Raw genomic sequence first — 16,081 nt, forward strand, 5'->3', positions numbered from 1 at the left:
TATGTGTGTACATATATATACATACAGAGCTGGGTAGATTACTTATGAATTGTAATCAGTTACTGATTACAAAGTACATGACAAAATTTGTAATCAGTAATATAATCTCTTAGATTACACATTTTTGGTAATGTAATCTGACTACTTTTGGATTACATTTAGATTACTTTTGTGCTAACTCTTATTTGATGTCACATATATTGTAGGATAATCTTGTACTATTTTGACAGATACAAAGAAAAAATATATTCCAGAAAATATATTCTATTCACCAACAAGAGCCTCAACAGATTCTTTTTAAAGTGCAATGTACGGACAGTTAATACTTCAAAATACTAACATTAATGTACCTGTTAGTGTTTGCTGATAGTAACATTGAATAAAACAATATCACATCTTATGATTTTATAATATATTTACTTAAAATTAAGTAAATTTAGAAAACAGCAACATTACAAAAACAAATATTGAAAAACATGAAATTCACAGCAATATCACTGCTACATCAAATATTTCATCTATATTTCATATATTATTATTATTATTATATACATATATTTCACATATATTCATCTATATTTCATATATATTTCCCCCTCACCGCCGGAAAAACTTGAAGAATCACGAACGTATATAAGCAGCAGGTTTATTATGAAAAAATCCATAATAAACCTATATATATTTTTAAACGTTTATATTTTTTTATAAAAAAAATATCAACGTTAAAAAAATAAAAAATTAGGAGAATCAATGAATTGTGAACAACTTACCGCCATTGTGTAAATAATATGTAATCATGTAATCCATAAAAAAGTAACTGTAGTCTGATTACGAGTATTTTAAAAAGTAGTTTACTCTAATTACAAGTACTTGATTTTTGGAATCTGATTACATAATCCAGATTACATGTAATCCGTTACTACCCAGCTCTGTATACCCAGGTGAAAAAAAAGAACATTTCTATAATGTACTTAAAGTGCTCTATTTTCGTGCACAAATTTTGTACTCAATATACTAAAAAGTCTTCTTTAGTACTTCTTAAGATAATCTTAAAAACATCTAAGTGTACTCAACTGTGCTATTTTGAGACACCATGAAATATGAACTAAAATGTGCTTTTAATATATTATCTCTGTGTTTAAAAAATGTATGTAAAAAGAATTTTTAGTATATTAAGTACAAAATTAGTGCATGAAAATAGAGCACTTTAAGTACATTATAGAAGTGTACTTTTTTTTCACCTGGGTATATATATATATATATATATATATATATATATATATATATATATATATACACACAGGTGCTGGTCATATAATTAGAATATCATCAAAAAGTTTATTTATTTCACTAATTCCATTCAAAAAGTGAAACTTGTATATTATATTCATTCATTACACACAGACTGATATATTTCAAATGTTTATTTCTTTTAATTTTGATGATTATAACTGACAACTAAGGAAAATCCCAAATTCAGTATCTCAGAAAATTAGAATATTACTTAAGACCAATACAAAGAAAGGATTTTTAGAAATCTTGGCCAACTGAAAAGTATGAACATGAAAAGTATGAGCATGTACAGCACTCAATACTTAGTTGGGGCTCCTTTTGCCTGAATTACTGCAGCAATGCGGCGTGGCATGGAGTCGATCAGTCTGTGGCACTGCTCAGGTGTTATAAGAGCCCAGGTTGCTCTGATAGTGGCCTTCAGCTCTTCTGCATTGTTGGGTCTGGCATATCGCATCTTCCTCTTCACAATACCCCATAGATTTTCTATGGGGTTAAGGTCAGGCGAGTTTGCTGGCCAATTAAGAACAGGGATACCATGGTCCTTAATCCAGGTACTGGTAACTTTGGCACTGTGTGCAGGTGCCAAGTCCTGTTGGAAAATGAAATCTGCATCTCCATAAAGTTGGTCAGCAGCAGGAAGCATGAAGTGCTCTAAAACTTCCTCGTATACGGCTGCGTTGACCTTGGACCTCAGAAAACACAGTGGACCAACACCAGCAGATGACCTGGCACCCCAAACTCTCCAGGGTGTGGTTATCCCTATTGCTTGTACACTTTTTTCTACCACATCTTTTCCTTCCCTTCGCCTCTCTATTAATGTGCTTGGACACAGAGCTCTGTGAACAGCCAGCCTCTTTTGCAATGACCTTTTGTGTCTTGCCCTCCTTGTGCAAGGTGTCAATGGTCGTCTTTTGGACAACTGTCAAGTCAGCAGTCTTCCCCATGATTGTGTAGCCTACAGAACTAGACTAAGAGACCATTTAAAGGCCTTTGCAGGTGTTTTGAGTTAATTAGCTGATTAGAGTGTGGCACCAGGTGTCTTCAATATTGAACCTTTTCACAATATTCTAATTTTCTGAGATACTGAATTTGGGATTTTCCTTAGTTGTCAGTTATAATCATCAAAATTAAAAGAAATAAACATTTGAAATATATCAGTCTGTGTGTAATGAATGAATATAATATACAAGTTTCACTTTTTGAATGGAATTAGTGAAATAAATCAACTTTTTGATGATATTCTAATTATATGACCAGCACCTGTATATTTAGTGTATAGAAATTGAGATTGTAGTTCTTTCTCTCACTAAAGCTGTTAAGTCTTGCATCTTTGTCTTTTTGCCTGATTTTCATATACTTTTTTTTGCTTTAAATCAAAGTTTTTAATGTTGTGATTCACCTTGTAGCTGTAACACTTTAACAAAGACTTAAAAAAAATGAATGGGAAAAAAAAAAATTGCATTCAATATCAGCACGCTTGGAAGTCACTCAGCCAATCAAATTCAAGGACTTGTTTTATTATGCTTTTTATTACACAGGTTTCATAGAAGGTGTCATCGAAATATGTTCAAACCGTGAGTTTTCTGACAGTAGCGTAGGACTGTGAACGTGCTGTAATGTGTGACAGTAACTGAGAGGCAGCCAATGACTCAGTCCCCACATCACTGCTGTGTTTCAATCCTTTTAAACCACTGAGATGGGGAAAGAGGAATTGTGAGAGCATGACTTTTTCATATCCTCAGACAATGTTCAGAGACCTTTAAACTTCAGATGTCCATTAGACACCACTTCCTCTGCTGGTGACTTTCTGACAGGAATCCTCAGTGTATGTGTGTATGAATGAGGTGTGTGTGCTGGAATGATCGCAGATGAATATTGCAACAGAGGAGTGACTTCTTTATGAAGATCAGGAGTGGTAAGTGCACCATAAACTGTTGATATAACTGTAAATGGGACCATTACGAATATATATATATATATATATATATATATATATATATATAAATCTATGGCCAATCATAACGTCAAAGATACAGTCTAGATTATTTATCACATGATTATCAGTACAGTGTTATGGTATATTTTAATATAACATTGAAACATGAATCTCTGTATTTTTTTAAATTTTTTTTCCCTCTGTTCCACACAGTAAACATGTTTTTCTCCCATATGTAATAACAGCTTTAGGTGAAGGCTGTGACGACTACATGACACACAGATCCTATGGGCCATCAGGATGGGGCAGGAGAGGTCATCTCTTTCCCTTTAAAACTCTAATCAGGCCAGGCCACTCAGTCTGGGGCTACGGTGAGTGGCTTCATAACAGTATTTGTTTGCCTCTCTGTAAGGAGCACTGAATTGTGTTATTGTGCAAGTGGACTTACAAAACAAGACTCTGTGACAGACAAATCACTTACTCAGCAAAACTAGACATTACATTCTATCTTTTTTTATTCAACAGTCAAAAACGACCAGGGCTTGGGGCAAAAATAGCACTGAATATGACAAAAATAAAATGTGCAAAAATGCATGAAAAATGCAAAATTACTGTTTTATCTACCATTTGATAACATTTTCTAATATTTGGCGAACACTTTACAATAAGGTTAACACAAACTAAGAATTAGCAATACTTCTACTGCATTTATTAATCTTAGTTAATGATAATTTCAACATTTACTAATACATTATTAAAATCAAATGTTGTATTTGTTAACATTAATTAATGCACCTTGAACTATGAAACAATGAACGACAGTATTTTTATTAACTAACAAAGATTAATAAATACTGTAGCTTATGTTAATAAATGCAACCTTATTGTGAAGTGTGTGTTACCAATATTTGATATATTTTGAAATTCTTATAGACTTATGCATGGGTTTAGTATTAGGAGTTAGTGTCTCAGAGGCAAGTTTTGTCGAATATGTAGATAATTTAAAGCATCAAAGTAAAAACATACACTAAAAAATGTTAAAACAATTTTAACTCAAATTGCTAGCAAATAATTACAAAGGAATGACAAATAACATGTTGAACTGAACATAAAATTTTGAAGTATAAAAACTGAAAGTAATTTCTGCTTCAAATAAATGCTGCAGCACAAATACAAAGTTCTGTCATGGAACTCTGGATGGCACAGGCTGATAAATCCTTAACTCAATCTGCTTGTAATAACATCATTCTAGGGCACAGCTGATTAGTTCCTGCTGTATCAGTAACCAATAAGCTCGCTGCTCAACCTTCAAATACTCGGTCAGCATTTGCTGTTGCAGTTGCAGTGCACTTTCAAAAACCCTCCACCTTCCCCAGCTCCACCTGTATAGATCTGCTATGGGTAATTCATGTATGCCATACCGATCAGGCATAACATTATGACCACCTTCCTAATATTGTGTTGGTCCCTCTTTTGCTGCCAAAACAGCCCTGACCCGTCGAGGCATGGACTCCACTAGACCCCTGAAGGTGTGCTGTGGTATCTGGCATCAAGATGTTAGCAGCAGATCCTTTAAGTCCCATAAGCTGCGAGGTGGATCGGACTTGTTTGTTCAGCACATCCCACAGATGCTCGATTAGATTGAGATCTGGGGAATTTGGAGGTCAAGTCAACACCTCAAACTTGTTGTTGTGCTCCGCAAACCATTCCTGAAGCATTTTTGCTTTGTGGCAGGGCACATTATCCTGCTGAAAGAGGCCACAGCCATCAGGGAATACCGTTTCCATGAAAGAGTGTACATGGTCTGCAACGATGCTTAGGTAGGTGGTATGTGTCAAAGTAACATCCACATGGATGGCAGGACCCAAGGTTTCCCAGCAGAATATTGACCAAAGCATCACATTGCCTCCGCCGGCTTGCCTTCTTCCCATAGTGCATCCTGGTGCCATGTGTTCCCCAGGTAAGTGCACGCACCCAGCCATCCACGTGATGTAAAAGAAAGCGTGATTCATCAGACCAGGCCGCCTTCTTCCATTGCTCCGTGGTCGAGTTCTGATGCTCACGTGCCCACTGTTGGCGCTTTCAGCAGTGGACAGGGGTCAGCATGGGCACCCTGACTGGTCTGCAGCTATGCTGCCCCATACGCAACATACTGCAATGCACTATATTTTCTGACACCTTTCTATCAGAACCAGAAATAACTTCTTGAGCAATTTGAGCAACAGTAGCTCGTCTGTTGGATTGGACCACACGGGCCAGCCTTCGCTCCCCACGTGCATTAATGAGCCTTGGCCGCCCATGACCCTGTTGCCGGTTCACCACTGTTCCTTCCTTGGACCATTTTTGATAGATACTGCCCACTGCAGACCGGGAACACCACACAAGAGCTGCAGTTTTTGGAAATGCTCTGACCCAGTCGTCTAGCCATCACAATTTGGCTCTTGTCAAGCTCGCTCAAATCCTTATGTTTGCCCATTTTTCCTGCTTCTAACACATCAACTTTGAGGACAAAGTGTTCACTTGCTGCCTAATATACCCCACCCACTAACAGGTGCCATTATGAAGAGATAATCATTGTTATTCACTTCACCTGTCAGTGGTCATAATGTTATGCCTAATCAGTGTATTTTGTACAGCAGCAGCAGCATGTCTTACTTGCTCACAGCAGCCTGTCGTGTATGTATTGACAGTAGCAAGTCCTGTACTTGCTCTGCAGCAGCAGCAGTGTAGCAGATATTCCGCCAAAAACATATCCATTATCATGTCAAACACTCTGAGAGCAGTTCATGACAGAACTGCTTTCAACTGCTTTTACATATGGGCCTATATATTATATATATATAGTATATATAAAACAATGCACTTTTTTGCTAACTTGCATATCCCTGTTGATTCTTCATTGTGAAGTACTGGAGTGTGGGCAGGGATTTGGTAGCTGTTATTGTGAGAGAGAAACTTGGATGGGGAAGTGTAATGTGCCTGAAAGAGGAAACACTGAAAGCTTCACACATCCTTGCACAAATAGGATAGTACATTCATGAGATGTCCTTTCACGAGCTTCCTGTTGGACTCTAAAAACTGAAAAGCTTCTTTTGTAATTTGTTGGTTTCTCAGAAACGAAAGAAAGACACAGTGAGTGGCCTGCTCTAACCAGTGATTAAGACATTTTAATGATGTGAGATCATATGAAAGACACGTCCACCACAGCAGACCTTTTGATCTGAAGCGTGTAGCTTGAAGTACATATTTCTTGTCAAACTGTGTTAGGATATGATGAACTCTGACAATAAGAGCAGCGTGGGTCGATTTCACACTTGTGGCCTGGTATGGATCAGAGTATGTCATGAATCATAGTACCCCCGTAATGATGAGCTTACATACGTACCAGTGATCTAATCTTAGATTTAATCCATTTGGAGATCAATCAATAAGAGTGCAGACAGGGGTGGAGCTGAACAGAACGAAAGCTATTGTGCTCTATATTGGGAGCCATTTCAGGCTTGACGCAGAACATGGTCTCTAAGCAACAGCATCAGATTTTAAAGTAACAGAGCTGTCTACATTTCCATAGCGGTAGGTAAACAACTTACCTGCATTCACCAGCACACTTATCTGAAAACACAATACATGGGGAGTCTTTTGCATTAGACCCTCTTTGGTTGTATGGTTAAATATGCACTTGGAATTAAAAGAAGCCCTTATCCTCAGACACTTGTTGATGGTCTGTGCAATCCTACAGAACTGCCTGTTGAGTGATCGGATTGGTAAATTAAACTCTGGCGACTGAGTTTTGCCACCTGCTAAAAGAAGAAATCATTCTAAGCCTGCAACAACATGTACAATGTACTGCATCATTCGTTTCTGTGCTATTTATAAGGCATGTGGATGTGAAGATATGAAAAAAAAACTGACAGATTTTGTGCCTCTATGTGTTTGAGAGAGAAAACGTGTGCGAAAAAGTGTGATAAGTCTGTGCAAATGCATCTGTGGTTTGCTCCATCTCTCAGCAGCAGTGGCCCTTCACACATGTCATACTCATCCTTCTACTGCTGCTGTGTGCTGGCAGAATGGAGATGAGACCAGCTGACAGTCACACAGCTATTTGTCTGCTTACTTAAACCTTTATGGATGTCTCTTTAACTCTAGCAGTTCTGTCTCCTAGGGGTTGATTTGATTTGTATACTACAGATTGTGTCTTTTTATTTTTTGTTTAATGAAAGTCACATTTAAGGTACACTATGCAACTTCTGGCCCTCTAGTGGTTAAAAAACAAAACTACATGCATTTTGCAGAAGAACATAGTTTTGGTTGTGCTTCAGCTCTGCGTGACTGTGTGGATAATTACGGTTATCCTACTGCTCATAAAACATTCACTACCTGGCTAAAGAGATATAACCAGTTGAGATGGAAAGGATCTCAAGCTGACTAGCTGAAGACATTACTGTAGCTTTACTCATTATTAGACACGGTATTTCCTTGAAAATAAATTCCAGCGCAGTGCTACAACAACCAAATGACATTTCACAATAGATAATGCTTTACAATGAACTCTGTTAGAGAACTACATATGGGAGTTTATCTGTTCAATAAAATACCTTACTCACCTGTTGAGTACTAAAAACGCCATTGTATAGAAGAGTGTTTTACAACATTTCAAATTCCTCAGTTCTCGCCATATTCAGAAAGCCAAGCCAATGTTGATTCTGGTTTTATTACGAGCTCTGTCGCATTCTCTTTTTGCCAGACGACTCTCCTCTGTTTGACTTTTTTTTAAAATGGGTGATTTCCCAGAGGTTGGAGATTTAGTGTGCTAAATCATGTCAACCTTTCTCGCACGCTGTGACAACTAACCTATGCCATTCTCACACCATACACCATACATTTTCAAAGGAGCCGGGGCAACTTTTCTCTATTTACGAATTTGACAAACCCCCAAAGGCGAGTGATGTATGTATGCAATTTCCAGCAAAAAACATCCCTTCAGGTTTAAAATATAAACACTTGTAATAGGCTTACCATAGTGAATCAGCGTAAGACAAAACATGTTTTGGAAGAAGGATTGATGATGTATTGACTGGTAATTTTGAACAACAACAACAACAACAAAAAATTTACATAGTGTACCTTTAAAACTGTCTTGGAAAATGTTTTGCCTTTTTTATAAATATTAGCTAATTGTTAGTTGTAATAATAGTATAATTAGTTATAATTAATATAAAGTATAAATATTTATACATTATAAAATAATTATAAATACATTTATAAAACGGTTAGTTCCTGTCCTTGATTCTGATTGGTCAAAAATGTAACTTCTGTTGCCGTTCACGGTCAGGGACTATTTTTTTCCGGTGGAAGGAAAGCTTTTTGAAAAAGTTTACTTTATGAAAGTTGCATTGATACATATTTCTGGCTTTAATATTTGTATTGTGTGGTAACCGTTTTATAAAAGCAATAAGGTACTCGAGGCTAGTGCTGTATCGTGAATAAATCACGGCTGAAGGGCGTTGTTAGGCACGACGCGAAGCGTTATTCACGATACAGCACAGCCTTTCGTACTTTATTGCTTATAAAACGTTTAGTTCCTGTCCTTGATTCTGATCAATAGCTCTGGTCAATAGCTGTGTTTTATTCACGATAAAACATGGCTATGACAGCTTCACCCAACGGTTCTGTGTATCACTACACAACACCCTTAGCAACCACTCTTAGCAACGTAAACTGTATGTTCCCAATTGATATTTTTCATTGAAGCTTACTGTATTATGTAGAAGAGTATTGTGAGAAAGAGATCGAGTGAGTGAGTTTATTACCTGCATTCAGATTTAGCATTTTCCTTCAGGTCAGTCCTATGTTCATAATAAAAAATATGTTTAAATGTCCGATGTATTATCTTGTCCTTTTAACAATTAAGGGGTTTTCCCGTGACTGACAGCACTAGTCAAAGCATTTGTCAGTTGCGTCTTGTTCCATGTTCACAACAATTCAGTCTTTTCAATGTAAAAGTCTTCCCTACTGACTGACACACTTATAAAGACAGTCTTTGCCGCCATCTAATGGCGTGAAAATGTAACTTCTGTTGCTGTTCACGGTCAGGGAGTATTTTTTCCTCTGGAAGGAAGGCTTTTAGAAAAAGTTTACTTCATGAAAGTTGAATTGATACATATTTCTGGCTTTAATATTTGTATTGTGTGGTAACTGTTTTATAAAAGCAATAAGGTACTGGAGGCTAGTGCTATATCGTGAATAAGTCACGGCTTAAGAGGTTGCAGGCACAACGCCCTTCAGCCGTGACTTATTCTTGATACAGCACAGCCTCTCGTACCTTATTGCTTACATAAAATATAATATTATTGTTTTACTTTTTTCTGTTAAAATATGAAAACCCATTATAACAATACTAATTAGTCCCACTTTTTAAGTGTCTTTATGTACTAACTTTTAAATTAATCATTTGATAAAATGCAGTTATTGTGTACATGTACATGTTTTTTCATTGTAGTTACATTTAAATTACTGCATGTAATTACATAGTTAATTTCTATAATTACATCTGTTGACCCTTCCCTTACACCTTAATCCACCATTTCCTGTATCTCACCTCAATAGCAGCAAAAGTGTTTTGCAATACAACATGAACAATAAGTACATTTTTTATGTAAGTACATAGTAAAGACACCTAATATATTGTGTGGCCTATTAATCACATTTAAAAAATAATTAATATACATTTTAACACAAATTATGACTAGTGTCATCATTTCAACCACAAACTAAAAATTCAATCCAAATGTTTTTTTAAGCCTAGTGTACTTAGTTACCATGGAGACAACAGTGTCAGTGAAGTGCATTCTTGATTTGATATGTGAGACATGATGTGTAAAGAAAACAAAGAACATTCAATGCAAATATCATAATATTTAAAACTGTAATATTTTGATTGTGCCAATTCCAGTCAAGCTGCAACCGAAAGAAATAGTGGGAAAAGTGGGAAAATACTGCATTATGTGTGGTGCTAGTTAGCTTTAGCAAGATGAGGGAGTTAGCATTTTATTTCAGATATGTTTAACATGCAATTTCTACCACAGAATGAATAGTGATTTGAAATGTGGTGTTCAGGGAAAAACAAAAGTGACAGCATTGTCCTTCATGCATGTATTTCCACTGTTGGAGATTATTAGCAGACACATTAAATGAACTAGCGAGTTTGAAAAGGGTTTCAATGGAGTTTCATTTCAAAAGCAAGGGAAAAAAAAATACCCAACAATTTGACTCACTGAGCACTCAGAAATTAAATGTAGATAGATGATAGCTTATAACACTTTAAAAACCTTGACTTTGGGGGAATATCTCTGCTTACAGTGAGGACGGACACATTGAGTAATAATGAGTGTAATTAATTATTACAGGACTGTCTGTTAAGCTGAGGGCAAGAGAAGTCTAAAGGAAAGAGAACTAATTCTTTCACTCTCTGGAGGGTCATAAAATGCCTCCGACATTGAAGGTTGAGTTATTTTAGGGCAGGCCTAATTTACTACGCCTTCTCTCATCTCCAGTTAATCATCCGAACCTCTCTCCAAAAAGACTTGATATATTGGAATTAACTGCAATATAATTTTACTAAAATAAACAAAAAAGTCTCTGCTGAACCCTTTGTAGCGTGTGTAATAGCAAGACGTTAGCGTTGCAACTTTACTCCTTGTAAACAACACAGATGGAATGTTAGCGGTTATCGGTAAGACAGGTGCGACAAACTGCATTCCATCTCAGCGTGAGATCTGTGATTCCCATTAACACATACTTGTTTTGACCCTGATAGCAGTAACAGACATTTTAGGGTGACATTGACCAGGTCCCATCATCCTCGGGGCCCAGGTCACCACGCTCTGTGATTGGACGGCCCTTTGTTCTGGCCTTTCATGTGCAGTGCACCTGCTCTGCCCCTCCCTTGAGCCGTCCTGGTGAGTTATGGGATAGCGGTGGATAGAAAGGCGTGAAATGAGAAATGTGAAGTTGCTTTAAGTTTCCACATGCTTTAGTCACACTAAGTGGTGCCCCTGTTTGGTGTCTAAAGCAGGGTGGCAATATACCCCAGATGTGTGTGATTGACAGAAGGCTTCTGTATATTGTCTGCACTGTCAGTGTTACAACATGGTATGATACAATTCCAGCAACACACAATTTTGTCCGTCCATTCTACAATATCACACAATCAATTCAATGCTCTGAGTAACACACAGTTAGTAGCATTACTGTAACATGTGGACTCCATTTCCTACAATTCCCCATCTAGGAACTAATCACACACTCACACCCATTTCCCATCAGTGACACTTTATAAGCTACATTCTAACACACACACTTGACTGAGTATTGTTTAGTCTTATGTTCGCATTGTTATCCTTGTTTCCTTGCTCTGCCTTGCCTAGCCTGTGTTTTTTGACCCTGGACTGATTCCTTGTTTTATGATCGTTCGCTGCCTGCCATGACCATTGCCTGTGTTTTTGGATTACTCTTTTGCTTTGCCCTTCCTGTTACTGTTTGCTGGTGATTGACCTACTGCCTGTTCGACTACGCTATTCTTGTTAATAAAGCTTGCACGTGGATCCACAACTCCGCTGTCACGCTCCCGTACGTTACAATTACTGAATGAAACAGTGTTTTTGAATGAATTGCTTGAGTGAATGATTCAATGACTCACTCCTAACGGCAGTCACTTGTATCGTTCCTAAATGAATCAGTCTCTGCATTCAAATATGCCAACTTACCTACTATATAACAGTATGTGAAAAGAGTAGTATGTCCAATTTCATATATTCATTAAAACAACCTTGGCTTGTTGGAAAAAAACCCCCATACCTCTACCTACATTTTTGTAAACTTTAAAAACAAGTTTATACATACAGTCCACTGCAGTTTACATGTGAAATGAACGCTAGAGGTAATAAAACGCCAACAACTTTTGTTGTTTATGATAACGGGCAGATTAGCTATTAATAAATGTTTAAAGGGATAGTTCACCCAAAAATGAAAATTCTGTCATCATTTACTCACCCTCAAGTTGTTACAAACCTGTGTAAATTTCTTTGTTCTGCTGTACACAAAGGAAGATATTTGGAAGAATGTTTGTAACCAAGTAGATCTCGCCCCTCATTGACTACCATAGTAGGAAAAAATACTATGGTAGTTATGAACTTAAAACACTAGCACACAATTTGTAAACAAATACATTTTGATGTTTACATAGTAAGTTCTTCATAAAATGTAATACCTTCAAAGACAGTACGCAATTTTGGGTGCAGCTACCATTTTTGGAATAAATCAGTTAAGTGGATGATTCAATGACTCCCTTAAAATGGCAGTTGCTTGTTTTGGTTCTAAATAAACTCCTGTTTTGAATGACTTAGTTCAATGAATGATTCAATGACAGACTTATGGAGGCAGTCACTTGTTGCCACCTACTAGCGTATCGATGTAACCTGCAGGGCACACATTTTGTCATTAGTTTGGTTTCTATTTTGAAATTTCATTGGTTCAATATCCTACTTCATATATTAAACATTAAATATTTTTTATCGACTGAGACTGTCACATATCGGAGCAGTTTCTCGTAGTGAACAAATTGCTTCTTGCTTGAGACTTGAGTAACTTTTTTGTCTTTTATTTTGTTAATCTCTATAACAATATTTTTTTCTATATTTATATGTTGCATATATAATTTGTATACAATTTATAGTAATTTTATTTTATATAATTTAGAATTTATATAGTAGTCATTATAGTATGTTCTGTTCCTTTCTATATGAGCTTGTGGCACTGTGTGCATGCAGTAAATCTTTGCAACAGGTAGGCTATACTACAGTCTTTCCAATTCTCTTAGTCTTCTGTCTCTCTCTCTCTCTCTCTCTCTCTCTCTCTCTCTCGTCATCTGCAGCTTGATTATAAGGCTGATAAAGGCAATGGAGTTTCTATTTTAAGCCTTGCCACAGTCCTGCTGCCCTGGCCAGGCATACAGCTAGTGCACTGATGTCATGTTTGCTTCTGCAACTGCATCTGTTTGATTCTGTTTGTAGTGGTAAGTCAACAAATCTCATAGTTAAATCAGAGGAAAGACTGTTGCTTTCCTAACCACTATTGTCTAAGAGAGAGAGAGAGAGAGAGAGAACAAAGATGAGAGGTTTACAGCTTGTTAGTGTGGCTGACATCGCAGTGGTTTAGTTGGAAAGACCAGGGCGGAACTAGATCTGGGATGAAAGGAGCGGTTAGGCTCTCTGAAACCACTCCTAAACACAGCATGTGGTGTATGTGCATGTGAAAGACTGCGTGTCTATACATAAACCTTCACTTCCCTTTGTAAATGGTGACTTGAGATGGTAGGAAAACTTAAAAAAAGCAAGAAAAAAAGCAAGACTTAATAATTAAAAAAAGAAAATTGATATGACTTTTTCAGGCCAAAAGTCTAAAACAGGGGTGGCGAACGTCGGTCCTGGAGAGTCACAGTCCTGCAGAGTTTTGCTTCAGCCCTAATCAAACACACCTCAACAAGCTAATCAAGGTCTGAAGGGTTACTAGGAAGCTACAGTCAGGTGAGTTTTTATCAGTGTTGGATCTGAACTCTGCAGGACTGGCTCTCCAGGACTGGAGTTCGCTACCACTGGTCTAAACATACAATGGCCCCAAAAATATTTGATTTTTGTTTTTGGGGTCTACAAGAATAGGTTTTCATGCTTGAATGTTCAAAAGACAAATTATTTTTCACATATTTTACATTATTACAGCACTTCTCTTCCTCAGTCTGTCAGTAATACTCTGTTTAGTTCCAGTCTCTATGAAGCACCTCCTTCCGAAAAGTGCAATGTTCTCTGATTGGTCAGCTGACTGTGTTGTGATTGGTCAACCTCTTTAAGCATGTTTCAGAAATGTCCCGGCCTTTACCATAATCATGATTTTCAACACAAAACTAATGCAACTCAACCAGGCTTCAATCCTTTTGTATGTATGCCTTGGGTGTGAATTATTTAAATGAGGAATACTGTGACGTGTAAGTTCTTGGAAGTAAACTCAAGACTACAATCAAGTTATTTCAAGGAGTTCAGAAACACTGCTTAAAGGTAGGGTAGGCAATTTTTTTAATAAACACTTTTTGTTATTCTGGTTGAAACTCTCTTCACATCCAAGTACAATGATATGATTTCTTACCTGCCTGTCATGTATTTCCATACCTCTGCGCACGCTGCTTGCGCACACGTCATCAGCACGTTCCATGAGGCTATGCAGGGTTGTAGACAGACAGTCACTGAGTGCCACAAACAAACAGCAGCTGCCTTTTACACTTCCTCATGAACCAAAACGATGAGCTTATGCTGCGTTCACGCCATGTTGTAACCGTAATTACAAGACGGCAACCCGTGATGTTCTACCTGAAGCTGTTCATGTCCTCAGACTCAGATTTATGCGTTTCTCTAGCAACACTATCAACGCCCAAATGAATCTGCAGCAGTCAAGTCAGAGCTCTGTAAGTTGTTTATGTTCATTATTATTGTAATGTTATGTGCTTTGAGACGTGAGGTAATTTAACGCTGTCTCTTGTGACACTTTGCAGACTTTGCTCTGGCTGTGCGCGTTCATGTGTTTTGAAGGAGGCGTGGCTTTGGGGAGCGCTCTGAAGGGAGGGTGAGATCTAATGATTTCAAAGCTAGCTTGCTAATGCTAGCCTCCCTGAAATTGCCTAGCCTATCTTTAACTGAGAATAACTCCCTTCAGTAGTTAGTAGAAGTCCACTTCACACTTAAAATGTATAAATGTCTTTTCATTGTATAATGCAATATAAAAACAATGCCAGTTAAAAGAATTATGAACGCTTTTAAACAGTAGTAAAAATAACCACTTGATTAAAATAATTTTAAAAATCGCTCAGAAAAGTGTCTCTGAGAAAGCTCTACAATTGTTTGCAGATGCCACTTGGTTTGATATTTTTTATCTAATGCAATGATATCCATATATTTATAAAGGTGACTTAAGTTTCAAAATATTGTATTGTCATTCATTTTTTACATGATTAGCCTATTTTACTAACTCTCTTACTATATTATTGTGAGTTTAATTTGGACTTTTATGTGTGTGTTCCATATGGTATGTATATTTGTCAGGATTAGGTAGCAGTTTTTATTGTGCCGTGCAATTGTATGCTTTATAAAAGTACTTAAGATATTCTTTATTTGTGTTGAGCCTTTTGGGAAGGAGAGAAAGGAAGGATCAAGAAGGATAAATGATGCAAAGGATGGATGGGGTAAACGTGCTCTCTAGAAACATTATGTGGGAGGTTACGGCACTGTGAGCTTCTGGCCAAATGAGTGGGCTGACCTGATGTGCCCTCTGATCTGTATCCCACTCCTCATAACAGGCTTCTGGGAGCTCCTCTGATAATTAATAACGAAGACCTGCTACTCCCACACAACATCACAGGGATAACGAGAAGAGATTTTGAGAGAAATAGAGAGAAGGGCAAAAGAGTTTGAAGAGATTTAGAGAAAGAGAAACTTTCCCTGTAGAATCATTTTAAAAAGTATAATAGTTATTTTTCAGATAACAAAGTCAATACACATCCCAAATACTATATTCAGAACCATGACAAGATTCACACTGTTCATCAAGAGCAGCAAGTAACCTGAACCCCTCTGAAACTGATCAAACTTAATATTTTTAGAAATTAATATTGTACAACAAAATTCTACCATTCAATTATTATTATTATTATTATTATTAGTAGTAGTAGTATTACATGCTTTACAGTTAGTACAATTGTAATGGCTAATATTTTTTAGATATTAATTATATTAATATTGCACAACAATA

At 36.9% G+C, this 16,081-nt stretch overlaps 1 protein-coding gene across 1 annotated transcript in view; it reads left to right on the forward strand.

The window, feature by feature from the left end:
• Positions 1-2,985: 2,985 nt before the first annotated feature.
• hdac9b (histone deacetylase 9b) overlaps positions 2,986-16,081 on the forward strand; it is a 64,688-nt gene continuing 51,592 nt past the window's right edge. The window contains exons 1-2 of the mRNA XM_051865258.1: positions 2,986-3,208; positions 3,475-3,600. Of these exons, the coding sequence (XP_051721218.1) occupies positions 3,193-3,208; positions 3,475-3,600 (142 nt within the window). The 5' untranslated portion in view covers positions 2,986-3,192. The remainder of the gene's footprint in view (positions 3,209-3,474; positions 3,601-16,081) is intronic.

The sequence above is a fragment of the Ctenopharyngodon idella genome, chromosome 16 (assembly GCF_019924925.1).
Source record: "Ctenopharyngodon idella isolate HZGC_01 chromosome 16, HZGC01, whole genome shotgun sequence".
NCBI classification, from domain to species: domain Eukaryota; kingdom Metazoa; phylum Chordata; class Actinopteri; order Cypriniformes; family Xenocyprididae; genus Ctenopharyngodon; species Ctenopharyngodon idella.